The sequence below is a fragment of the Grus americana genome, chromosome 9, assembly GCF_028858705.1.
Source record: "Grus americana isolate bGruAme1 chromosome 9, bGruAme1.mat, whole genome shotgun sequence".
Taxonomy (NCBI): domain Eukaryota; kingdom Metazoa; phylum Chordata; class Aves; order Gruiformes; family Gruidae; genus Grus; species Grus americana.
In genome coordinates, this window is record NC_072860.1 from 28913003 (window position 1) to 28940585 (window position 27583).

Consider the following 27583-nt stretch of genomic DNA (forward strand, 5'->3'; position numbering starts at 1 on the left):
GGGGCAAAAAGGCTTGCAGCGGGTGTGCTCTTGTGCCAGTCACAGATGCCTGCAGAGGATATAAGTGAGATACTTGGTGTATACATATATGCATACGTACATACACACACACACGGCTATTCCTTTTCCTTTCAAAACAGGAAGATATTGAAAATGTATTCAACCAAATCATTCGACAAATCTGAGCAGGTGCTTATTGCAAGTCAAGTCTGTGTCACAGGAAGCCAGTCTGTCCTTCAATCATGAAGATGATTAACAAAAAAACAACAAAAAATCTCATTGCTTCCTACTATGGTAGAGTTCAGTCTCAAAATACAAGCTGCTTTATTTCTAACGTTGTAGAACTTTCTCATTTAAGAACATTCCCTTTAAATACTAAGCTTTTTTTTTTTAATACAGCAATATTTATTAGTACAACTCACCTTTCTAAAGGGAACGGGTGAGGAAAGATGACAAGAGCCAGGAAAAGAGCACTATTGGATTTTTGTAGGAAAAAAAAATGGGCCTGTGCCATCCACAATTGCCTGGCTCAGAACGCCCAGCCCGCACAAGTTAGCTCCCTCACAGACACAGTCAGGCAGCTCATTCCATCGGCGAACACGTCTGCATACCCGTAACAAGGGGCTCTCAAGGTGTACAGCTCACTATGGGAAAACCGTCCTCAAAAGCTTGGGGTTCTTAAATCAACTAAATGCACTGACACTAGCAGTGCACGCTAAAATACCGAGTATGAAGAGATGCCTCTGACTGCAGCCCGAGAGGAACAAAGTCATTACAGGACAGTAGGCAAGCTCTGCACGCACACCGCAGCACTAACGGCTCAAACGAACCCTTTTATTGGCGTACAGTTTGCATATTTTGCTTGAAATTATGAGACCACGTTCAACAAAATATTAACCACTGCTTGGAAGTTGTCTAATATGGAAAGAAAAAACAAGTTGTGTGTTCTTTTTAAGGACCCCATCAGTTATTTAAGTGACAGAATAAATTTTTCCCTTCCAGAGAGACCTTGTATTGTAACTCCCTCAGACAACTAGGTGAGCAGGAACCCAGTGTTACTGAATAAGAGAGTGAAAATGCCCAGACAAACAGGCCACAGACAACTAAGCAATTTGAGCAACTGACCTAATGCTAAGTGCGTTATTAACCGTATCACAAGAACACTCAGAACATGCTCTATTTACCCAGCGCTTGTGGAAATAGGCTCTGATTCTGCAGATACGTCAATCCATTCGATTTTGCTCATCTTGCCTCTCCTACCCGTCGTGCATCCCAACATACTCAGATTCTGGTCCCTTAGGCAGTAACAGACTGTTAAATCGTAGCTTACTAACTGAAAAGGCATCCTTAGGCCTCCTTCCCACAGACACAGCGGGTTGGGGTTTCTGTTTGTTTCATTTCCAGCAAAGACAAATAGTAACTCTCTGCATTTGTAACAGCCCTCTTCGTGAGAACCAAGTTCAAAACTGGACCTTTTCACTCTAAAATGAGAAACATCTCTTGGCATAAGAACTCAGTTGAACTTCAAAGACAACGTGAGAAACAAGACCTAAGTACAAGTTCAGAGACCTAAACTTTAAAAGCAATCTGAGAGCACAAATACCCCTGAAGTTTCAGGATTCTACATAACAATTTCAAGAAATTCAGCACCAGTCCTCAAAAAAAAAAAAAAAAAAAATCAAGCGCGCTCTCTCTTCATCCATTTACTACTGCATACTAGCTAGAAAATGCTGGTATGAAGTTTCATTTACCAGGTATCCCTCCCGCTGCTTAGGTGTATTTCAAGCTATACCTAACCAAATTGTATTTTTCTACACACAGACTGACAAGATAAAAAGTCTCACCAACCATTCTAAACCAAAACAAGAGAAAAAAAATAAATCCCTTTCTCAATTCCCTTCCTTAGTTGTGCCTGTGAAAGACCGTGACAGATAATGAAATACAGGCAGAGCAGAAGTTAGGTGAGAGTCGGGTGGCTTTAAGCCACAGGAAGATGACAGGTGAACTCAAAGAGTTTTCACAGACATCATGGAAAAGTCGCTATTGCATTCTCTAGCTCACTCTTCTGAGGACTCTGTCATTGCACAAATTGACTCAAGGCTTCAGCGGGACTGATCTTTAAAAGGGCGTGGAGAGGAATCAAAGGTGTTCTAAATCTGGATGAGTGCAACACAATTTTATTCTAATTTAAAACTATATGGTAGCAATACAAACTGGATTTATTTATTTAAAGATACCTCCACAATAACCATCACAGTGGTAATCATTCTGGAGCTGTGCACAAGAGATGTTTTGAGTCAAGGAAATGCCAGATGGAAAATACCTGCAGCTACAAATAAGGCCAGTAGTTTTCTGTGCAATAGCATCTCAAATGAAAGCGAATTTACTGCTTTATGCCACATCATAGATTTCTAGATTTCAAATCCTCCTACTCAGCCAAATCTGCTGAGAAACTCTACACAAGTCAGTGAAGCAGAATTAGAAAGGTCCTTTGTATTACTCACTGTGCACATGGGCGTACTCACAAGGTAGCATCGTTCTTACCATATTAATTGGGGTATTACATTTTTATTGGCTGTCAGACCTTCACATCAAAAGAATTTAACAACTGTTATTATCATTTGGAACTTCACAGATTAAAAGCTGAGCATCTGACAGATGTAGTAAGTGCTACTTTTTGGGTTACACACAGAGCCGATGGAAGCCCCGTGCCTGGGAGGAAGCCTACCACCCAGGAGCACCCAGGCTGTGATCCATGATTAAGGCTCAGATGAAGCTATTCCTATGGGATTACACAGGGACCATCACTCTTAAGACACAGGGACAGCTGGTGAGAAATTGCAATGCAATTCTTATCTCGTATTTAAAGACTGCTTAATAATGCAGCATTTAATAATGCAAGCAGTGCTCCTCCATGCTAAGTCTTCTCCACTTCTGTGGCCTCTCTCTTGACGATGGAGGGTTTGTTGCGGGTCTGGTCATCGCATTTTCTCACACAGCTTCAGCGTGCCGTCTCTGTCATGCGCAACATGATGCTCAAAATCTGAGCTCTGTTCAATGCTGCCATCCATCTGCCCTATTTGTCCTACTCGAACTCAACATATGGCCACAGCTCAGCCCCTCACCCCACATTTTTCTCCATTTTGCTCTCTGACGTTCTGTCACCAATGTCACCAGATCCCAGCCTTCAGCACTGTTCCTCTGCATCTCCCCACAGTATGAAAAGAAACTCTTCCACTTGGCCTTCCAGCTAACCTCTCTACACCCACCTACCCTCCCTCATTCCAGCCCCTTCCCCTAAGTCTTACTTTTGCTCTGACGCTTGAAAGTCATGAGATATATATTAAAACAACTCTGAAGAAATCAATAGCATGTATAAAAGCAGCATACTGAGCACATTTGTTTTCAGTCTCTCTCAGAGCCTAAGCACTTTGCATCAGGAGACACCTTCCTTCCATTCCAGTACATGCCTTGGAGCATCGCTCTCACGCACACTTGCACTGGCATCATCTGCAGTCTTCACAGCAATGTTCTGCAATCCAGCAGGAAAAACAGACAGGAAGAAGGTTCCAAACATGTTCCAGCTGGGCTCACATCAAAACCAGGGTACTAGACAGCTGTCCTTCAAAGTACATTCTGCTTTAAATAACAATGTCAGTAAGCAGACATCCGAGTGATGGACATCTTATTTACAAAACAAAAGTCATGAGTTGCCAGCTGAAAACTGAGCGTACACGACCTCGTAACTTATGGCCTTTTCTGCCAAGAAAAAACAGCCTAAGTAAACTTAAGGGGGAAGGAAACAGTGACAAAAAAAGACAAACAGCATTGCACGTGGCGGCGTCCTTGTGATCTTAACCTTGCAGCACCGCAGCCGATGTGCAGTCGGTGCAGGGAGGCGCCGACATCCAGCGGCCGTCTAGCAGCTCCGCAGCCCTGCTCCGGAACCACGGGTGCTCACCCGCCAGCCTGCCCAGGAAGCAAGTAGCTGAACACTGCACTGCTAACTCGAACGTAACTTTGGAAGTTCAAATGTCTAAATGCACGAGTACCATCAATTGGGCATTCGGCATCCCCAGGCAACCTCTTGTCCAGCTGCCAAAAGTTAAGCTCACACCAAGCAACAACTAACAGTCTGGAAAACTCAGAGGTGGTTAAGAAGCTGCAGATAATTTAAAAGTTTTATTTCCTATCAGCTCCAGACTCAGTAAGGCAAAACTGAAACTTTCAAAGTTAAGTTTTCTTCTCTCAGAAAGAGGTCAGCATCTTCTTTTCTTCTGCCCTCCCTACAGTCTCCTGTGACTACTGTGCAAACACAGGCACATTGTCACTTACGGATGATGCTGCTTTACTCCTACTCAACATGCTTCATCTTGGAGTAAAATGTTATGCCATTAGAAGATAGAGCGCCCTGCAAATTAACTAGACGGGCCTTCATAGAAATGTCTGGTACCCAGAACCGGGGAGCACATCTTTAAGAGAGCTGTGTAGGGAACAAAACAGGCATGTTTTCAAGGCAACCCGACCTCAAGTCATAATGTACCATAAACCAAAGGCAATAACAGCAGACAACCTACAATAAGAACAGAATAATTACCTTACTTTCAGAAGCCTCCCTACCAACACTGCCTTTTGGAACACAAAGATACAGTTTGTTAGTACAATTGTAGTTGGAAGTCAGAAAAACCTTCTGGAATGCAGACAGGGAGAAGGAAAAAAAAAAAAGATACAAATACAACTGTAGAAGGGCAACAGCAGAAAACCACATCATCTGACCCCAAAAGCCGATGAAAACAAAAAGCCAGGACTCAAACAGTAGAGCATACTGCACCCTACCCATTTTAAAAATACAGAAACACTTGTGTTGAACTCCTGACTTCATCCAAGCATTAGGGTTAAGAACATTCAACAACTTCACGTGCCTGCTACAAGAGCTCTCCATCCTCTGTCTCTCTCTCATTACCATAGCAGTGTATTTGAAATACAGAGACAACTCTGGCAAGCATTTTGCTCCTACCTACAGGTTCTGAGCTTCACATACAGAGTTTGTTGGCAGGTGTATCTCTCTGGAAATACTTCCAGACGGAAAGGGACTATTTATCAGGGAATGTAGTGACAGGACAAGGGGGAATGGGTTTAAACTAAAAGAGGGGAGATGGAGATGGGATGTGAGGCAGAAATCCTTCCCTGTGAGGGTGCTGAGGCCCTGGCACAGGGTGCCCAGAGAAGCTGTGGCTGCCCCTGGCTCCCTGGCAGTGTTCAAGGCCAGGTTGGATGGGGCTTTGGGCAACCTGGGCTAGTGGAGGGTGTCCCTGCCCATGGCAGGGGTGGCACTGGGTGGGCTGGGAGGTCCCTGCCCACCCAAACCAGGCTGGGGTTCTGTGATTCTGTGTTATCCCCCCAACACCATAATTCTGCTTGTTCACTGCAAAGTCATTAAAATGCTGATTGACAATTACTATGCAGTATTTCTGTGCAATAGAGGGTCTTAAATTATGACCATCAATCGCTGAGAACCTATAGTGATGAACAAGTGTATTCAAAAAACAAGCCATTTTGCATAAAAGTTTTTTAAAACATTAACATGAGCAGCTATGACAGATTCATTAATATTTTCCACTTTAAAATTTTACTTAAACACTGTATCATTAAAGCTGGCTATTTCTTTTCCCCAAACGCTTTCCAAGGACACTCAAAAGTTTGACATTTTATGTAGACCCAGTGACATTATCATCTGCACTGCACAAAAAAAACCAAACCCAAACAAACAAACAAAAAAACCCCCAAAAAACAACAGTAAAAAGTTAAAGATTTCTGATAAAGTTTTTCATGATCTCTGAAAATGGTTCTAGGAGCACTGGTAAAAACACCAAAAAACATAAGTAGTTCTAGAATATTTTACTACACTTAACCTATTGATTTACTACTTTCTACAGTAGATGTAAAAGTTGTTATCAAACAATAATCCAGAATTTTACTTAGCAGCACCCAAAAAACAAACCACAAAACCTTGACAGATCATTTCTCCTAAATGAGGTTTACAGTACGTGGAACTGAAGAATTCAATTATAACAGCAAAGAGTTGTTTTCTCTTAATAAACCAAATGTCGAGTAGTAAAGAAAAAAACCACCAAAAAAACCACAAAGCTTTTGTATCAAATATATATACACACAATTATCATCATTAAAAATAAAATCTGTTGTCTACAGATGAAGTGAGAGGAAAGTGTAGCCATTACCTCTTGGTTTTCTTTATTCTGATTTGCCCAGAAAATCTTATGATAAAGTGTCTCCATTGAATTGCTGGAATCTGATCTGTCAAAACAATGTCGATCCAACACTTCTAAGGTGTGCAAAACTCGGCTGATGGTCACCCCTAGAGATGGGAGTTAGAGGAGAAAAAAAAAAAAGGGAAAAAAAGGTTTCCACAGGTAGACACTGCATTACATCCATCTGTCAAATCTATTACTAGAATTAATCACGGTGCAACAGGAGTATACTCAAAGAAGAACAGACGTAAACCCTAAAGCTCCCAACGTTCATCTCATTTTGAGTTGTCTTACCTGCAGTTGATTCTTGGCACTTGTCAAAAGACCACCGCACCTCCACAGCACGACCTCTTTGCTTTATCTGCTGTTCTACTTCATAAATCTTTGCCCGAACCTGTAAAAAAGATAGTTGCTAATTAGCTAGTGGTGGGAAGTCTCAATTTTCATTTCAAGTTTGTGACAGCTTTCTCAGCAGGAGCAAGGTACCCTACGGTGTTCTGCAACACTCCCTATGTTTGGGAACAACAAACTGAAGTACGTTCTGTTTGAATGTTTTTGTCTGTTACGAATCACCTTGCACAATAAAACATCTTTTGCTTACAATCAATCCAGCAAAAGTTAACTTTCAGCACGTATGAACATTTGCATCTCACAATACAGTGCACCAAGCTTCCTACTTGCCATTTTACATCTTAATTTCAGTTTAATAACAGAAAACATCTGAACTTAAATAAAATTCCTGATATTTTCACAAAATCAGTACCTGAATGAAGTACAAAGACAGACCATCAAAAATTAGCACAACACTAGTCTTGAAACTAGACCTACAGAACTATCTAAACTTGGCTGCAGTCCTAACGATCACAACTCATTACTTGGGATATAAAACAGATCTTAATAATCTGACAATGAAAAAAGCTTACCTGCTGATTAAAAGCTGAGTTGCCACCTGGCATAGGTAAACTAGATGGAGCAACTTGAAGTAAATCCAGAGGTGAGCCTGGATTGACGCTCTTATTTTCATTTGTGGAATAATTCCACACCAAGGCACTTGGGCAACAAAGAGTTACAGTCTGCAAGCAATAGTACAAAACAGAAGTAATTTCTTTTTCTAAACACCTGTGATAGACAATACAAACAATAAGAGAGTCCATGAAACTAGAATCACTTTTGGTCTAACTACTACAGTGAAAGAAACAAGGACAGGCCTATGCACAATTATTTTAAAACATCCATTTGAGGACATTCAACTACTATATTGTTTTCCTTCTTCATTATTAGAAAAATTATTTAAATATATGTGTTCGATTCCCATTTGTATTGCTTTCATAACACCAAAGAACATCACCAAAGGTTAACTTCAGTCAGGTCCTTTCTGTGAAACGTGAATGGGCTTTAGAAAAAAGAACTCACTTGGTGTTCAGCTTACAGAAAGAAGCCACATGTGAAAAAATAAAATTTAAGAAGAGAGTCATTGAAATGCACCATAAACTTAAGATTTACTTCAAAAGCAAGATTTTGCATTGACAGCCTTCAAAACAGTCATGTTACAACGGCTCGTCAGCAGGTTCCTATTACCCAGTAGCATTTGGTATCATACAGAGCAAAAGCTGAATGCTTTGGTGGTTTGGGGTCAGACCTTAAATATTATCTAAAATGATGGAAGTTGATTAATCTTATAGATGTTTATTTTTGAGACTGCTGGATTACTTCTTGGGAAGTTCCCCCAGTCCAGATCTGGATTACAAAGCAGCACCTTAGCAAAAACATTGCCCAGAGAAATGCTCCTCTGAAAAGACAGAGCTTGTCTGAATCCAAGCTGTCCTCCGGATCCACTCGGTAGCACAAGAAAAAGGGTAGAAAAAAAGAGCAGAGAAAACACACACACAAACCCAAAACAGCACAGGAAGTGTAGAAAGATTACCAGCTGTGTTGCTAGTAGAGAAAAGCTGTAAAGCTGCCAGAGCACACAAGCATACCCCAGCAGCCCAGGATGGAGACAAACGCTGATGTTCTGATGACAGATCTATGTTCAAGAGGAAAAAAGTCACGGCACGCTGAGAGCGAGACGGGATCTAACTTCCTGACTCACGCACCCTCAGCAGACAGAGGGATGCAGATACCCTCAGCAGAGGAAGGGATGCAGATACCCTCTCACTTTCTTTCCTCAGATAGCACCGACTGAGCCTTCCCTGCATACAGCAAAGCAGAAGCCCTTGGAGAGGAGCTGCGTACCACAAGAAAGTGCTCTTTTACTGTAGGGGTGGTCCTGCGCTGGAGCAGAGAAGTGGTGGAGGTGTTAAAAATGCAGTGGGATGTGCACGGTCGTGGGGAACCTGCTCTAGCTGACCCTGCCTGAGTGGGGGCGGTGGACGACATCATCTGAAGAGTTCCCTGCCAACCTCAGCCATTCTGTGATTTTGTGACCTGATGAACATCAGCATACTCCTGGTGCCACCAGCAGGACATCTCTGTGCAACCCCCAGAGACAGACAACTGAACAGACAACAGCAGAAGGGTTTGAGGAAGTCTCACCAGGTCAGCACTCAGGAAGGCAAACAACTGCAGCTCAGCATACAAGTCCTTTTTTAGAAAATAATTACTCTCTTGACAATTCTGCTATTGCCGAGCAACAAGCGCAAGCGAACAGGCTCTTCTGTTCCACTGTTTTAAAAACTGTGGCAGTTGATAAGGCAATATAAATTGCTCATAATTCTGACAAAACCAAAACGAAGCAGCCCGCAGTGGCTCCAAGTATCAGTGACAAGCTGGAAGAAGCAAGGAAATCCTCACAGCTTAGAGCTCGGCACTGTCTTCTGTCCAGCCGCACTCAGCAGACAGACGGGGTCTGGCGCAACCACGCAGGTTCGCTGGTGATGAGAAGGTGACGAGATGCGCAGAGCATTACTGCGACCAGGAACACTCCATCACAGAGGGAAGGCTTGGCCACCCCAGCAGCAGAGTCGCTCCTTCCCGCAGCAGAGGTGCGGACAGACACATGGGCAGCACAAACTTCTCCAGGCAGTTCCACCATCGTGCCTCAGTCGGTGTGGAGAATCCACCCACTCAGTCCTCACCCTTTAATGGACGCAGGTACATTTCAAACCGCAACTAGCACACCTTGTCACACCCAAAAAACCCTCTGTTTTCCAATAAACTGAATGGCTACGGCCTTGAAAACAAAGAACAACAGAAGACTGGCCTACCTGCAGCATGCAACTAAGTCCGTACACCAGTGGACGGTGTTGAGGGCAGGAGAGGAAATCTGAGCAGGCCAGCTGTACCGGGCTCACCACGGGACCAGGGGCAGTCGGACTCGGGGCTGCCAGAGGAGGGTTACTCGGTCCGATAATCATATGAGGAGAGTGTGCAGCTACAAGGTTAGGACCATCGCTTAGCAATAAAGATAGGCGTCTGGCACAAAAATAAGCAAGGCGACGGGACAGGTAAGCTGACTGAACAAACTCTTCCGAATACTGAAATTTAAGAAAATGCATAGTTTATTACACAGTCTACTCCATATATTCGCTTTCTTTAACAATCTAATGTTGGACATGCATAAACTAGAAGGGATCACCTCCAATATTTAAGAGTCCATACGTTAAAAAAAAAAAGAAAAGAGAGCAGCTCAAACACAAATCTGTACTTCTGTCTCTTAAAAATTTCATCTGCCCTCCAGGACCAGTTACAGTAACAGAATCCTTCCACCAATTCAAGTTAAGGAGTATAAAGCATGAACATTTTAAAGGTGTTTATAAACATTCCAAACATGCACTGTACAATATATTTCCCTAAACGTCCTAAGTAAAAATGTTTATATAGATTTTACCACCACAAATATTAAAATCGTTTACCATATAAATACCACGCTTATATTGATGTTGGATTTAAAACATGCATGTACCTGCAACATTAGCGGCAACAACAGCTTAAGAAGATCATCATCAGTGGGTCTGATTTTTTCCAAGACATCCAGTATCCATGTCAAATACTCGTGTCTCTCGAGCATTCCTTCCTTAAAGGATTTAAAGTAACACATTAACCGGGAGCACTGAACAAGAAGGTGTGTAATTACAATTTTTAGTTCATTTCTGGTTTAGCTCTCATCACCCACGTCAGCACAGAGCTACCAAGACCCCCAACCACCACTGCACACACAGGGACCAGCTACCATCACGGCAGCCCTATGGGCAGGGAAGCAAGTGCGCACAGCACCAGTCATCTCTGCAGCTGGGATTCGCAGGCTGCCCGACTCACTGCCGACAGACTCGCTCCCTCCCAGCAGCCCTTCTGCTGTTTCTGTCCTTGGGCAGAAATAACCAGACAGTTACTCTGTGCTAGAACCGCATGGAACTGAACAGCCAGGCCACCACTCCAACATCCCAGTGGCCTCAGCCTGACCCACAATCATTACAACACCCTTAAAAGATGGGATAACGTAGAAGAGATGGAATAATTGAGTACATTGCTGCAATCGCGATCAAACACGCTAAGCAAGTCAAAGCTTTTTCAGCAAGCAGATCTTTGTAATGAATTAGCATTTACAATTTATGCAAGTCTTATGACAAAAGCTACCAGTAAGTCCCAAAACTCTCCAGGAATGGTAACCTCAAAAAAAAAAAAAAAAAATCCATTCACTTCTTAAGGTATTACCTGAAACATATAAAATGACAATTTTTCATTATATTCCCACTGCTTCAGAGCTTGTTCCATCTCTTGAGGCATCACTACAGAGCTGTTGCCTTGACTGGAAGTCCCATGATAAAACTCCGCAACCTTTGCCAGCTGCTCTCGAAGGTATCTGGTTATAATTTGAGTCCATTCTACAAAACAAGTTTACAATTAGAACACTTCAAGTGATAAAAGGTTTCTTTCACAGGGAGAATTGAAACAAACTTATACTGCCTTTGTCATCAAAAATATTCCTCCAAAATATTAACACACAGTTGCACAATGCAGCACCTATTGTGAATTAATGGGCTTCTTATGTGCCCCTCCTGTGCGATGGTCTCAAAGCACACATACTGTCAAGAGTGCAAGTAGCTGCTTGCTCAGCATGATGTAAAAAGCACTGACACAAGGTATGCCTTTAGGCAATCACCTGTCTCTTTCATTGGATTTCAGCATTCAGCCACAAAACAGCCTTGAAATAGATAAAATAAATATATTTCATTACTTCCTTCCATCTGGACCTTTACTCTCCTCTTCCATCCCCCTCCAAACACAGCCAACGTAAAACTCAATGGCACTTTGCACAAGCAATGGGATATAAAATTGTTCTTTCTATAATCACTCTGAAACAAACAACTCCTCCAGATTTTTACTCTGATGAGAATGCAAAAAGCTCCAGAGCAGTTTCTTAGGTCAGAGTGACCAGCACAGTGCAGAGGTCTGCCAATAACACTGATTATCTTTCCTTCGCCCTGGATGCATCAGCAGGTGCTGTTCAGCAAATACACAAACCTACTAAAAATTATCAGGTTTTCTCTCTGCTTCAGCAGTGATTCTGCATTTAGTATAACTTGGAGAAATTAGTGAACAAAAGTAACTTGCTTGGTCACATACATGAAGCTTTGGGAAAAAAGGAATTGCAAGGAAGGCGTTCTTTTAACTGGAACAATCCAGGATATTTGTTAATATCTCAGAGACAAACACGTGACAGAGCTAAAATATGCTGCATGCTGATTAAATACAGAAGAGCACACTCTTTTCTGAATACATAATGCAGTTGCTTTGACAACCTATGCCTGTTTACTGTCAGAGTTACAGGAACTACCACTCTCACACACAGCTATTTTTGCTGTTTACTACCCACCTCAGACTTTAGCTAGCCCGTTCATTCTTTCTTCCCTTTGCATTTGTAACTGGCAGTTCTGTCAACATATACAGACTACACAGTGAATGCTGTTCTATCCAAATCCACTGGAATTTCTGTACAAAGCTAGTGGGTTGTAGTGTTTTCATAGAGCAGTTTGAGTACATTTACTTCAAACATTCACTTACTTTTGGAAAACCATTCCAAATCCACTACTTCAAACTTATTTCATGTGACAGTATGAAAGAATAATTTTCCCAAAGCAATTACCAATATCTCTGTGCCACTGAGTTAGAAACAATACAATTGTACCGGAGGCACAGATATAAAACATTTTGGGAACTGTCAAAGGCTGCTCAGTAACCCGTGGCAAACTATTTCCCAAAAAGCTCTCAACAACCTTTGCAAAACAGGGAATTTGGACAGAGGACGTAACCTTCAGCAACGTACCCCAGAGTATTCACTGATAAAACTCATGGGCACCGCAGCCCACAGACACTCTTACTGTCTTCCTTCATCCTCGCTGTGCAGCGGGGCCCCCCGCAGTGCCAGCCCTGAGCAGAGCCAGAGCAGGAGTGCCTGCCTACCCCCCCAAGGCACACCACCGCCTTGCACCTTCCCAGTCAGCATAAACTCCTTTTATTTTAAAGAGCTACTACTCCCAGCCAGAGCAAACTAGGTCTAGATCAATTTATCACAACAGAGCGGACAACCGTAGCTTTCCTCACCTCCTCCTTACTCTCCTTTTTCCCCCACTCCCAGACAACCAAGGAGGAGGGTGTTTGTTTTAATTACACCGTAACAGTACAGTTCCCAAGCGGAGGCGCAGCCCCAGTCCTGGTGCACAGCATCACCCCTTGAGCCCCCACAGCAGAGCCACAGGTGCTCCCTTATCCCTAGCAGAGCTACTCACATCAGATGAGCAAAGCAATCAACTCGCCCTCGCTGCCTGCTCCAAGCCTCCTGCTAGGGTCTACCCCAAAAACGCTTCTGTCACTCAAGAGAACAGGGAGGACAACCTGAGAGGTTGGAGAGAGGGGCTGTTTCAGCATCCCTTGGTGCCAAGGACAAAAGGGGAATTTGAGAGAAGGAAGGAGCGAGTCACCCAGCCCTGCTCAGCAGTGCCCAAACAGCTGGAAGGAGCCTGAACCCATCCCGTGTCAGAGGAGGAACCGCGCTAACGTCCCACCAAACCAGCACTGACCTCACTACAGAGAGGCTAACCCCAGCACGGCAGCCTCCCAGAGCTCATACACCAACCTTGCTTGTCTTAAAGGTGGGCTCGTTTACCTGGCGTGCAGTACGCCAATATACGCACAGAGGTATTTTATTTATTTCATGTCTGCGCAGAGATGGGCGCTAGGTGGTAATTCCACAAAGCTAGCACGCCACACGCAGAATCTACAACACATTTATTGTGTTACAGGATTAGAAAAACCTGCCTAAATTTACACTAATTGGTTAGTAATTACTGCATCATCTGCTATTGATTAAGCATATTTAAATTAGCAGGCATGCTCCTTGAGGGTGGGGGTGAATTGCAGAGTCCTTTAATTGGGTAGGTGGTTGTGAACTCCCCCAGCCACCTTTCCCTTCCCCTAGTTACCACTGACTTCTGTTGACTCCAGGCCTCTAGCAATCACCCAGCTCTGGGCGCCTTCTGGGGCAGGATGTTTCCTTTTTATCAGTTTTTCAGCTCTTCAAGGATACTCTTTAGCAAAGCATGCTTTTTATTGGTCTTTCAGCTCTTCTTCAAAGGTATAGTGGTTAGCAAAGTAGTGCATTTAACCCTAAATTAAACAGTGTCTAAGCACTAACCCAAACACATTTCTGTCCCTGTAAAGTGGAAAATTCTACTTTATAGATACCAACCTGATTTGGTATCTGGGCAGGTTTCTCTTTTCCTTCTTGCCAGCCACACGTGCTGCCACCCCCTTGCCCTCTGTCTCTAAAAATCAGACTGATTTTTTAAAAGTATTTTTAAAACTATCGACAAAGAACAAACATAGGATGTTTGCTAGAAAATACACTTTTGAGGCTTTACCTAGGAAGTCATAATGAAAACTAGTGTTATGAGCTTACAAATAATAACAATTTAAAAACCACAAAGCAAAGTTTGAAAGAAACAACAGAATGAGTTGGCAGGAAGTAGACATTTCTTGCAGCAGTACAGAGATGCTGCTAAACGGCAGTGAAATTGTCTGTTCTGAGCACAGTTATTTTGAGGACAAAGGTGGCAAACATTCATTCCAGACAGTAGAAGAGCTGCAGGTAGCATATGTAAATCGAGAGAGTAAAACTACAACTTTGATAACAGTACCTTTGAACACCTTAAAGGTGTTCACTGCTTGGCCCACTGGCTTGGTGCCAGGCAGTGTCATTTAAGGTTTGTATTTAAAATGAACACATTGCCACCTATGTTCTAAGAAATAAGCTTTGAAATTAACATTTCATTCCAAGCTTTCTGAATTAGCAGTTCTGTCCATTCCCCAGTAACATTTATCTTAGCACAGCCTTTGCCACTCCTGCCACCCGCACCGAGAGCGGTGTCGGTGGTGAAGACGCAGCACAGGCAACTCCTCAGATGCTGTGCCTGGAGACTTAGGGAGGAATCAGCTGGGAGGAGAAGCAGCCAACAAGGCAGGAGGTATGCTGCACAGCTCTTTGTACTCTGACACACATTTCTAAGCAAAACTGATTTAAAAAAATTTTTATTCCCCTTCCCACTACAAAGATACCTCTCTGGACACCTAGTAACACTAAAGCCACAAACAAGAGGAGCAGGACCCTTCACCTATTACTACGCATTTAGACATTAGAGATGTTTATTTACCAATATTTGGGTCAGTGGCCTGGCGTTTCTTGATTTTAGCTTCAGAAATAGCAGCGTAGTAGGCACATGTCATTTTGATCAGCCATGCTGCTCGCAGCAGTGGCACAGAATATTTTGCTAAATAAGCAAAAACATCTTCTTTTTTACTGAGAATAGGAACCTGAAATGAAACAAAACAGGAAGGAAGTTATAGCACACAGTCCAAACAGCAGCTGGCACCTGCGGGTTAGCCCAGGCCTCCTCTGCTCAGCCCCGCACTACCTGGAGAGCGGCAGCCCTCTTCACCAACCCACCACGCTAACACCACCTATTGTCTGGACACACAGAAACAGAGACTTGACAAAACAGAGATACTGCCCCATGTGTCACCCAGGTTTCACCGGGACCATCCTTCCCCTGCTCAGAGATGCCTGCAGGGCCACTAGCAAACCTCTCAACAGCCAAAGGCATCCAAAGTGCAGAAAGTCCTGCAAACTGATCCTCAGAACCTCTGGAAAACGGAAGTGTACCAAGGTTTTGGGAAGGGTTCAGTTCATAGACACTGCCGGTTTCATGGGTGCCCCTGGTTCAGGGCAGTCCATAATAACCAGAGCGCACCAGGGCAGCGCAGCCTGGGGAGCTAATGCTGCCTGCACTGGCCACGCACACAACGGGGCTGGTCCCACGAGACTTCCAGGTGAAAAGTTACTCTATTCTGGCACAGCAATCCTTACTCCTTTCTGCATAGAGTAATTTTAAAATGCATTGTTAAAGCAACATATGTGAGAACAAGAAGACATTTCATACCCAGTGGAAATAGAAGGGAGTGGAGGCACAAATGCTACACTTACTATTCCCTACCGAAAAATCCTCATTACTCCTTCAAGCACGCTCAGCCTTTCTAACAGAGCGCCTGGAGAACAGAGGTGCATCAATGCTGAAGGCAGCAGCAAACAAAGCACTAACCCTTTCCTGTAATGCTCTTCAGTGGTCAGCTCAGGGACTCTACAGAATCAGTTTCACAGTGTTCTTAACATGCTTATTTACTGTAATCAGCACGTTTACAAATCTGGTTATTTAAAAAAAAAAAAAACTTAAATAACGAAAGAAATCTCTCTAGCACTTCTAGTCACAAAGTTAACCACTCAGAAAGTTAGGGAGAAAATTAAGGTGGTGGCACGCTTGAGCACAGCAAAGCTCTTGTTTTTCTGGTGTCTCTATTGGTGACAAAGCAGCACATGTTCTTCACCAACTGCATAGCAACAAACCAAAAACTGGTGAAACTCGCACCTTCCCTCACTTTGATCCATTTATGCTCAATAGTCTTGAAATAAGGGTTCACTTTTCCACTTTCATTTATACTCAGAATAATTCCCAGATACTGCAAGATTTGCTGCTTGTACACAGAGCTCCAGGAAAGAAAGGCATAAATAACACCACTTTTGTTACTGTGTTCTATGTGCCACCTTGGATGAGTTTTAATGACCACTTCAAATTTATCTTGTACTGCTGTTCTTAACAGCATGCAGTATCCAAAAAGATAGCTCAAAATTGCCTTTTTCACTTATACAAGGACTGCTACAAAGCAGCAAGAATACTTCTCCTTAACTGGAAACTTAAACAAGAATGCAACTAATAAGACTGTTTAACAAAGATTGTTAATATAAATACAAATTTAAATGTGAAGAGCATGCAAAGGGGTTGGAGTTAGCAGGCAGGTTCTTTTAAGAATGCATTAGCTTCCTCGCCAATTATCTTTGCCAGACACAAGAATTTCTGTTCCTTTGCTTGAGAAAGAGACCCTTGAAGTGAAGCGTACAGGCAAAGAATCTGGCTGTCAATAAGATAAACATGCCTGAGCTGAAATATAGTCATTCAAAGGAACTTGTTACCAGCTAGATCAGAAGTTCCCCTTTGCCCACACACCGTCCTCGCAGAGAGGGAACAGGCTGCTCAGCAGCAGCTGCCTCCAGCACTGCTCCACATCCAGCACATTCAGAAATACTGCCCAATTCGGTACAATCCAATATCCAAGAAACAGAGGAAGGAGTATTTTGATACCTTTTTTGCTAAAAGAGTCAGTGGTTTACTTCCTGCTAAATCTGTGAACCAGTTGTGAATTGCACTCTGAGACCGAGCCGTAACCAGCCAGTAGTTGTCTTTGGCATTTACTTGTGGTTTCTTCTTTCCCGTGTCCTGGAAAGTGTTAAGTTTTAGCTTTTCCGCTAGTATGCTGCTAAAGTAAGCGCCAATCTGGTGGGGAAAAAAAGCAAAACATATATGACAACCCAGTAAGTAAGCATCTATCGTGCATTAGTGCACAAAGGATTTCCACATGAATAGACGTAGTCATCACTCCAGTCCAGGCTATCAATCTAATAAGATTGAACTGTAATTCCCTGCAGCTAGGAGATGGGGATTCATGATATTAAGCACTCGTGCAACACTTGTGCGTTATCACTGTAGAAGCTGCAGGTCAGCAAAACCACGCCAGAGAGGACCAGGCCCCAGAGATAGCAGAGACGCACATGCCATTACGATGGGTCACTGAACGCCCAGAGCCACGTCCCTCCAACCGACGTGCGTCTCGGATTTACGCCCGATTCAGTGTATTCTAAGAGTGTCTCAGAACATTCCTCCCCTTCTACACTTTACTATACCATAACGTGTGCAAACACATGCTTTTCACTTCTATTTAGAACAAACTACACTGCCACAAGAACTGCATTCATTGTCTTTCCATCATTGGGCAAAACTTCAAAGATTCGGATAATCCAGAAAGCGTCTCGAATTCTATTCAAAACACCTCCGCTACCACTCGATACCTCCAGAACGAAAAGCTTTGTAAGATTTGCTTCCCCAGTACCTTCAATCCCAAAACAGCAGAAAAAAAGCCCAATAAAGGTTTTACTTCCCATGTAAGCCTATTTACTTTTCAAAATTACTATAATAGGAATTAATTTAGGCCTGTCAGTAAGATTAAAGTGTTTGATTTTCTAATAAATATACTCATAGTTGGGTAATTTTAAAATCTATGAAAAGCTATTAGGAGATACAGAACTTATTTTGGCAATTCTACACTTAAATCTTCCAAATAACTGTAAGCACTTCCTTGTGCATTTCTGCTTTACTTTTCAAACAGTTATGTCAAATAGTCAAAACACGAATAATTTAAACATAAGACAGAAAGTGCCTGCAGGTGGCAATTCTAGAAAACAAAATCAGAATGTGACAGGAAAACCTTTAACAATTCAACAATAACAACCCTGTTGCTTACTTGTACCTTTTCTTTTGCTAAAATTAGAGAGTATCACTGTATAAGTAAATTCACATTTTCCAATAAGCCATAAAAAGTTATATATTTCAAAATTCAAACAGCAGAAAATTACTTTGTCTGAAAACATTTTTATAAGATTCTTAATAACATTCTCCTTCAAAACTGTTTCTTCCTTCCCAGCAGAAAAAAAGGGGAGAGTACATGAATCTGGACAGATCCCTCAAAGAAATACAGGATGGATTTTTTTTTTTTCTAAATAGCTACTATTTTCAATTTGGAGGTTATTAACTAACCTGTTAGTGATTTTTATTGTTCTTTTGTATCTCACACTTTTTTGACTCTCAAAAAAAACCCAACCCCAAAACCCAAGACAAGAGAGCTAAGTTAAATGTCACTAAACAATCCAAGAATATATTTCCAAGAGATCTGGACCACAGTGACCAGTTTCTCTTGGCAGAAAACAGCCTGATGAAACAGATATAAGACCAAAGCAAGCTAAAGATGTGTAAACACTAGGGACTTCCAGGGAAAGAGTCACTACTGTCTTTCCAAGTGAAGCAAATAAAAGAACAGGAGCAAAAATTAATGTCTCTCCTACAATGAAGCGTGCTAGTGTCCTGGTTTCGGCAGGGACAGAGTTAATTTTCTTCCTAGCAGCTGGTACAGTGCTGTGTTTTGGATTTAGGATGAGAATAATGTTGATAACACACTGATGTTTTTAGTTGTTGCCAAGCAGACAAGGACTTTTCAGCTTCTCATACTGCCCTGCCAACAAGAAGGCGGGGGGCACCCAAGAAGCTAGGAGGGGGGACAGCCAGGACGGTGGACCCAAACTGGCCAAAGGGATATTCCATACCATATGACGTCACGTTCCATTTACAGCTGGGGGGTGGGCTGAGAGGCGGGGCAGCTGGGGATCTTGCGGGGTAGTCGGGGTCCTGCACAGCATCGACTTTGGAGTGATGGCGTTTGTCTTCCCAAGTCACCGTTACGTGTGATGGCACCCTGCTTTCCTGGGGATGGCTGAACACCTGCCTGCCACGGGAAGTGGGGAATGAATTCCTGGGTTTGCTTTGCTCGCGCGTGTGAGCTGAGAGGCTGGGTAGCTGGGGGTCTTGCGTAGCATCGACTTCAGGTGACAGATTGTGCTGTTCGTCACTTGTTTTGTATATATTATTAGTAGTAGTGTTTGTCCTATCAAACTGTGTTTATCTCAACCCACGAGTTCTTCTCACGTTCACTCTTCCAATTCTACCCCCCATCCCGCTGTGGGGGGAGCGAGCAAGGGGCTGCGTGGGGCTGAGCTGCCAGCCAGGGCCAAACCATGACAGCTAGTTACATTTTGTTCTTGGCATCCATGTTTTTCTCTGAAGACCGACAACACTAGGTAGCAGAAACACAGCTCAGGGTTCTTGTATTAGTTCTGTAATTAATAAGAAGACTTCCAACTAGAAAGTAAAGCAGTCGGGAATCCAGTACAACCACTGCCAGCTTGGTTCCAATTTTAGTGAGTATACTCAGACTGAAAAGCTCTGTCTTACCTTTGAGGCATTAATGACAATATTTCTAGCAGATCCATGCTCGTCTCCAGAGAAGGCAGGTTGATTACTGAAGCCTTGCTTTACATTCACTGCAGTAAGTTCATCCTGTAAAGAGCGTTTTAAAGAAAAAAAAATGAAATGACAATTTAAGAAGTCACATAATTCCAAGAAGCATGTTTTTATACAGAAAATGTGTGCGTTTGCTGGTATGTCACACTCTGCATGCACCTGAACAACCCTCAAAGCGCTTTGCACAGTCACAGGATTTTAGTGAACACGATGCCACTCCTACCCTCCAGTCCCCATTAAGCGTTCACCTTACTACAGACTTCAAGGCCATATCTTGATACGGATGCCACTAGTTTGGCTGAAAGAGGATTGCTGCCCACGAGAAGGGTGGCAGGATACAAGGTCTTGGCAGCCTTTGTAAAACCTGGAGTGCTCCCAGCCCTAGATCTTCCTCATGAAAGTGGTGCCAGTCGCCCGCCGTCCTGGCCAGCGGAGGGAGAGCAGTGCCTCCTCCTCTCCTCCAGATGCACTGGGATCACTGGAGCCACCTGCATCGCTCCACAACAGAACACTACTGCACACCACTACCCCCAGACCCCCACGTGTCCCTTCCCCCAGCACAAAAAAGGGTTTGCATCATTGTTTTGTTGAAGTTTAAAACGTTACTATTTCAGTTTGTGGCCTCACAACCACCATTTGAGAATATCTAATGAAATAAGAAACAGACCACCTCCAGCAGAAACAATTTCAAGTAAACGTCTGTCCCTGCTGCAACTAAACCCAGTTCCGGGGTTACTTGCATAGTGGAAGTATTACTAGTCTCCTACTACACTACCAACACACCTTCACTTTGCTGCATACGGGTATTCTAGCTGGACCATATTTACAGCAAGAGCAGAGAACACGCAGAAGTGGGCTCAGTAGCATTAAGTGCTGACGCATTCCCAAGTCTTCACAAATGCAACAACTTCCTAAGCGAGTCCCACCTTCGCCCCATCCTTCCCCGTCTTCACTCCGTATCTTCACCCAAGTTAATATTCTTCTACGGAGGCTGAGCAGTTTATTCACTTATTCAGGATCCCACGCCTGTCAGACAGAGGTTTACCTACACCACAGATCAGTACACCAGATGAATGGGAACTTGGCTTGTTTGTTTTTCTTAATCTCCCTCTGAAGAAAAGGCACAGGTCTTCCTCAATGAATCAGTTACTTGCCACCAAAAGTACTCTGCACAAGCTCTAGTGGTCCACGGGCCACTGGTAGTGGACAAGATAATGGAACAATCCCCAAGATGACTGTGAAATAATCTTTGTAAACAAAGAGCGACTGCTGTGCAACCAAGCAAATAAAACAGGGAAAAATAAAGTCAAGAATGTCATAATCTTACTAGAAGATTTTGTTACTAGTTTTGGGCAACATCTCTCCCCAAAAAGAGCGAGCCAGAAGCTTCCATTCGGTTTATTCTCTTACGCTTTGCAGTGCGTTTTGCTTTTCAGCATTTTCACAAAGCTTGGGAGTAACGCAGAAGACAGTAATGTATTTAGAAGAAATCTAAGCTCTGTAGGGTTTATGAAGTTAGCGAGCCTCATCTGAATTTTAAATGAAATCAACAAGGAGTGCTGGAACACTCCTCCACCCACACTATACCCAAGACAGCCTTGAAAACACAGATAAAGGCAGAGATGAAAGTGATCAAAGAGATTATAAGCAAATAAATAAAAGGTAAATGCCAAACAGATGGAGATATATGTTACTATTAGTGCCATTTCCACAGATGACCCCAGTTCCATTATCTTTAAACTTCTCCTCTTTCGAAAAAAGCTGCCTAGATATCATTACGCTGAAAATAACTGAGCCGTATGTTGTACTGCTATATCTACCACTACTGTAGGAACAAGCCGCGGAGGGACTGACAACACAAACACATCACAAACACACCACTGTTTTGGTTTTGTCTGGCTCAGATTATTAGCTCAGATTTCTCCCTGCCTTCAGCAGTAGCTCAGAAATTTTAAACACGGAACGTAGCACAGTTGTATAACCAAACACCAACTAGAAAAAGACACGTCATCTGTGAACACAATGCACCGAGATACCTTTACAAACAAATTAACAATAAAATGGTCGTTCACGGGAGCTCTCATTACATCTCTCTCACCAGCCCCATTAACAGCTAAGAGCACAGCTGTCCCCTAGCAGAGGGGAAGTTTCCTGGACAAACCAGCACAGCTAAGTTGTACAATACTGAACGCACCGGGGTTAAGCACCCTTTCACTTGCTTTGCAAGCCCTCTCCTAACGAGAGGCACAGGAGCACCGCACGCTGCTGTCACTAAGTGACCCGCTCCGCAACACACTGGATCCTCCGGGTTCCTGCAGAGATGTCAAGCTTCCTTGCAAAATGTCAAGCAGGGCCCCATGCGAGTCCAATCAAGGCTTAAAACCCTTCTGCAATTTTAAATAGCCAAATGAACATTCAGGCCCAAATTGCATTAATTTGTTTCAGAAAGAATTTTAATAGTTTCGTGGGGGATATTCAAGACCCACCGATGTACCTGCAGCACTCCGTTTGTGAACGGAACGCATACAGATGGCTATCTTTACATGAGGAAAGGCCGACAAGTCCAGGCCGACGTTCACAGCAGCTGAGCAGCACCAGCTCTGCGAGAAGTCAGAGCCCAACCTCAGTCTGCGTGCGTTACTTCGCTCCATCGCCGCCGTGACTCCAGCAACGCCTGCTCAGAGCAGTCAGGGCACTCAAATGCAGACCGAGAACAAATGAACCGACTGTTAGGATCAAGCACTGAGGCATTATCATTGGGCATTCTGGGCTGTATAATTCCATATTATTTTACTTTTAATTAACAGGAACAAGCTCCTTCAACTTAAGCATTCTCCTGCTTCCTTATTACTGCAGTAACACTTGCTCACTGCAGCACCAAGCCAGGAGGAGAACAGCAGAAAGCTAACAACGTATAGATGTTGTGAAAAACTAGGAGCTGGCCAGTTTATTCTGACATGTGAGTGGAGCAAACAGGCATGTATAGAGCTATACCGGCACTATCTGGCAGTCTTTGAAGCAATTTTTGAAATACATTCTTTTTCTCCCTAACCTCAAAAATTTCTTTCAGAAGAGAAATTTAAAATAACTCCATATTAAACTCACGAAAGCAACAAAATGGATCTTCTTAACCAGTCATTCCATTCAGACCCTTTCACACGCTCCGGCTCTTGCTTCGCGTCTCTCTATTGCGAGAGGGCTCGGAGCAACCACAGCGTTATGGTGGAGACCCAAACCCTCTGCAGGAAGGCCCAGGATCTCAACCCAGGCTGTAGCTGCTGCAGCACAAACCTTCCACTCACGCTCAGCTTCCGCTATGCTGGCCTTGGTTTGAATGATGAGATCTAACAGTAACTCCCTAAAAGAGACAGCATAAAATACGGTGCCAGGTTTAGATTACTAAACAAGCTGCATTTTGTGATGAAGAGAGGAGTAACGATATTCAGAGGAGCATTATCCACTCCGAATCAACAGCTCGGAAGCCACAATCAAGGATTAGCCAGACCCAACAGCCAGCCACAGGCAGAAGCAAGTTTTGGCGGAGACTAGGAAGATGACATCCTGGCCACGTTATAAACAGATAGAGCGAGAAGGAAGATTGGTCTCTTCCAACACTGAAGAGCCCAGAAAGCCAGGTATATTCCCAGCAGGCACAAGGGGGACAATCCTGGAGAGGCCTCCCTGACAGAAATTTCAACTGCTCTACCCATCCTACCTCTGAGAAGGTGTCCTGGGCTACTGGTGATTGTAGACGTTGGAGAATTGAGCCTTGGAAGGGTCAAACCCTGTGCACTATGTGCAGAGAAGGCAATGAAGTTCCTTCTGTCCAAAGGCTATTTCTCAGCATAATATTATGTTGGTTGTGCTTTTTTGTGCTTTGAAACTGAACTCAACTGCAGTTAAAAGCATTACTCACCAGTAAAGTCATCAGCATCTGGCCCTGATATGGTACATTCAGTGTTTATATCTCTGGCTTGTAATAAACACAATTTGCATTCTATTTTATCCATCTTAGGGAGAGGGTAACAATTTAGAGCACAGGAAGTGTTAGAAAAAAAGTCGATTCTAACACCTTCCTTCAGATGCTCCCCCAGGACCTGACTTCCAAACCTACCTTTTGCTCCACAATCAGCAGCAGGGAAACTATGCGCAAAGCACGGTTCAAAGAAAGCACATTACAGAAAGACAAGGAAAGCTAATTCCCCCTATTCTTTCTCTCTTAGGGCAGTACCAGGTGTTAAAAGCAGCCCCAGCAGGTAAGTGCATTCAAGCAGAAGCTATGCCCTATGCAGTTTGAAGACTTCCCTTCCACCAGCCCCTTATTTCTGCAGGGAGTATTTTGCACACAGGGCACATGCCAGCGCCCAGGGGCTAAGCGTTGGTTACCCCAGGGTTTACGAGGGGACCTTGCAAAGGATCCACTTTTCCACCCGGCACCCAGGTGAACGGGCTCTGGAGCCAGCTCCGGAGCACGAGAGCCCGGGGTCCCTGGAGGTGCCAGCTCCCAGCAGAGAGGGAATTTGGAAAAGCACAGGGCGACAGTCTGCAACACCAACATCACCAGACAGCCCATTCCCACCTCTACCTGTAACTCCCGCATTTGTCTCCTTTTTCAAATGACAGACAGACTTCACCAACCCCAAGGCTGGAATGAGGCAGGACTGTATCCTGTGAACACCCTGTGCAACACACACTAAAACCGCACGTACACACACGGAATGAAGACATTCCCCAAGCCACATTTCAATCAATTACATTATGGCAAATAACAATGAGCCTGTTGCAGTTATTTTCTACTTACTAATGCACCCGTGTAACATTTTTTAAATATTAACCATCTGGGCACTTGCCACTTCCATTCTTATTGTAAATGGCTGCGTATTTATAAATGTGTCTGCAAGAATCAATCCACCACCTGACTAAAAATATGCAACAGTCCAGAGCTAAAAATTCATCTCCATACATTGTCACAGCTGAGTTCAGATGCAGTTCTGCAAGCCTGGTCACGATCACATATAAAAAATACACGTTAGAGAAATATTTCTAGTTACCATAATTGTCAAGTTTGTAAGTATGATGAGTAGCAGTATAAGGGTGAAAAGACAAAAAGATGCTAGAGGTCAAAAAATTGAGAGAGATGGCTGAAAGGATTAGTAATGGACTTGAATACGTATCGTTCACCGCGTGTTGTCCAAGCCCCTCTCAGCCAGTGCGGACCAACAGTCCCTCTCTGACAAGTGCTTGCCAGCCTACGTGAACCAGAGGACAGCACTCACACGCAGCTAACAAATCACCCTTAATTAGTCTCCTTTCTGGAAGACAACAGACCAGGAAGAGAGCAAAGCATGAAGATCGTTGCATGGCTGCCCTGCTGTACCTACTCAATTTAACTGGAGTTCATCCTCTACACGTCAGACCAACAACTTCTACAAGCGCTGAATTCACCGGACAGAAGATGGCCAGGAGCACCAGCAGACCTCCCAGACCAACCGCACGAGAGGCGGGGGCATCTGGCACACAAGGCTTTGTGTACGAGTCACGACCCAGCACACGAGGCAAATCTTGGAAATCCATGGACTTTGCTGGGAGACATCCCGGTCACAAAACCCAACCAGAGGCTTCTTCCACCCACCCATGGAGGGCCGGTGGCACAGAAGCGAGACTGGGAAGCCAGGGAGAGCCTAAACTGAGCCGGCGGCTTTGCTGGACGTGCCAGCCACGTCACTGTGCCCACCTGAACTACGTGCTTGCCCCCAGCACGTCTCCATGGGTTTGGCTGTGGTACCCAGGAGTAGCACAGCCACAGCCTGACGCAAGAGTAGAAGCTGCAGCCCCGCTCACCCCTACCCTGTGCCATCAGAAACATTTCCCGACCTCCAAACCCTCCATCCAGCCCTTTCGCTCCTCCAGCCACGGGTCCCTGCTGTCAGGTCAGAAACACGGGCAGGCAGCTCGGCTGGCCCACGCTCCCCCCAGCCAGCAGCACCTCTCACCCTCCGGGTAGCCATGCCCCTCAGTGTCCCTCACGGGCCGGGGTGCCCCTCACAGCACCTGGCCGTGCCCCTCACGGGTCCGTGCCCCTCAGGGGCCGGGGTGCCCCCCACGGCAGGTGGCTGCGCCCTTCACAGGCCCGTGCCCCCCCGCGGCAGGCGGCCCGGCCCCCCTGCCCCGCCGGCCTCACCGCCGCCCCGCAGGGCGAGCCCGGGTGCCGGCCGGGCCGCGGGGAGGGCGCCGAGGCCGAGGTCGCGGTGAGCGGGACCAGCGGGACCAGCGGGACCGCCGCCCCCGCCTCGCCGCAGAAAATGCAAGTCAGCGGGCGGCTCCGCGGCCGCCCGGCGCCGCTCAAAAGTTTCGGCGGAGGCGCCGGGCCGCAGGCGAGGGCGGCGGCCCGCCGCGGGCGGGGGACGGGCGCGGGGCTGGCGGCCGGGCTCCGGCGGTCTCACCTCCTTCTGGCGCGGGTCCTGCGGGTAGACGTCGGGCGGCCCCAGGCGCGGCCGCTTGAGCGGTCTGTGCTCATAGCTGAGGAGCCCGAAGGCGGCCATGATCGCTCATGTTCGCCGGCGCGGCGGGCGGGCGCTGGAGCGGGCTCCGAGCGCCAGGGAGCAGCACTCGGCGGCTCGCCCCCCGCCTCACCCCCGCCGCGCCGGGGGCGGGCTGCGCGCCGCGGCGGCGGACGGGCGCGGGGGCGGTGCGGCGCGGCCCGGCCCGCCCCGCTCCTGCCCGCCCCGCTCCCGCCCGCGGCAGGTGCCGGCCGGGGCCGCCCCGAGCCCCCCCCGCCCCTCCCCGCCACGGGCACGGCCGCTGCCCACCGAACCGCGCCGCAGCGGGGCGATGGCGGGGCCGAACGCCGTGCCGGGCACAGCGCTGGGGGCCGGGTCCGCGGCCGGGGACCCCCGAGCTGCCTCAGGGGGACGGCGAGGGGGGTCTGTGGCGCGGAGAGGGCGGCGGTGCCCGCCCGGCCTGGCGGGGCAGAGGCGCAGCGAACAGCGCTCCGGGGGGAGCGGAGCGATCGGCCCTGCTGCCTCAGGGCGCCTTCCAGCCGCGGGGACGCAGCTCCCGCGCGTTCCCCCTATCGTCTCTTTCCATTTTAATATCATTCATTTTAGCGGATAATTCACTCGGGGAAATAACCGCCCGCTGCGGACGAGGCAGGTCCGCCCATCCTCCGCCGGCTTGGAGGCCGTCACCCCGCCGGGCCGCCCCCGCAGCGCTCCAGCACAGCCCCGCTCCAGGCGGGCCCTGCCCGGCGGCTCCCGAGCCACAGGCAGTCTCTCGTCCTCCCGGGAGGAGTTGTAGGGGCCGGGCACAAGCTGCCGGGCGCAGGTAGCAGCTGCTGGGCAGGGTGCAGCCGAGCAAAGCCAAGCCTCCCCCCGTGTTCCACCCAGCCCTCTCTCCCGAGCGCGGCCCCTCGCTCCGCTCCAGCCGTCCTGAGGCCGCCCGAGGCGGGGGGCGAAAGGCATCCGTCCCTCCCGCTCTGCTGCCGGGGTCTGTGAGCGACCCTGCTCCCGCTCGGCCTGCAGCCCAGCGCCCTCGGCTGCCACCCCGGCACCGGGCGACGGCGGCGCGTTTCTCCGCGGCTCCCGAGGGATGCTCCGGGAGATGCTCCGGGGGATGCTCCGGGGCGATGCTCGGAGGGGGATGCTCGGAGGGGGATGCTCCCGGGGGATGCTCCGGGGCGATGCTCCGGGGGGGATGCTCCCGGGGGGGATGCTCGGAGTGGGATGCTCCGGGGGATGCTCCGGGGGATGCTCGGAGGGGGATGCTCGGAGGGGGATGCTCCCGGGGGATGCTCCGGGGCGA

The 27583-nt window shown here is 46.1% G+C and overlaps 1 protein-coding gene across 8 annotated transcripts in view; it reads right to left on the reverse strand.

The window, feature by feature from the left end:
* The window catches only part of MED12L (mediator complex subunit 12L), a 150225-nt gene extending 123749 nt beyond the window's left edge, over window positions 1-26476 (reverse strand). For 7 of the 8 annotated variants that reach the window (XM_054834627.1, XM_054834626.1, XM_054834624.1 and 4 more), the window contains exons 1-10: window positions 26227-26476; window positions 19715-19819; window positions 16958-17149; window positions 14918-15077; window positions 10923-11092; window positions 10174-10284; window positions 9476-9745; window positions 7193-7342; window positions 6564-6663; window positions 6240-6376 (exon numbers count right to left, since the gene is read on the reverse strand). In XM_054834627.1, the coding sequence (XP_054690602.1) occupies window positions 6240-6376; window positions 6564-6663; window positions 7193-7342; window positions 9476-9745; window positions 10174-10284; window positions 10923-11092; window positions 14918-15077; window positions 16958-17149; window positions 19715-19819; window positions 26227-26325 (1494 nt within the window). In that variant the 5' untranslated portion in view covers window positions 26326-26476. The remainder of the gene's footprint in view (window positions 1-6239; window positions 6377-6563; window positions 6664-7192; window positions 7343-9475; window positions 9746-10173; window positions 10285-10922; window positions 11093-14917; window positions 15078-16957; window positions 17150-19714; window positions 19820-26226) is intronic. The other variant, XM_054834628.1, reaches the window with a different exon arrangement.
* Window positions 26477-27583: the final 1107 nt, after the last annotated feature.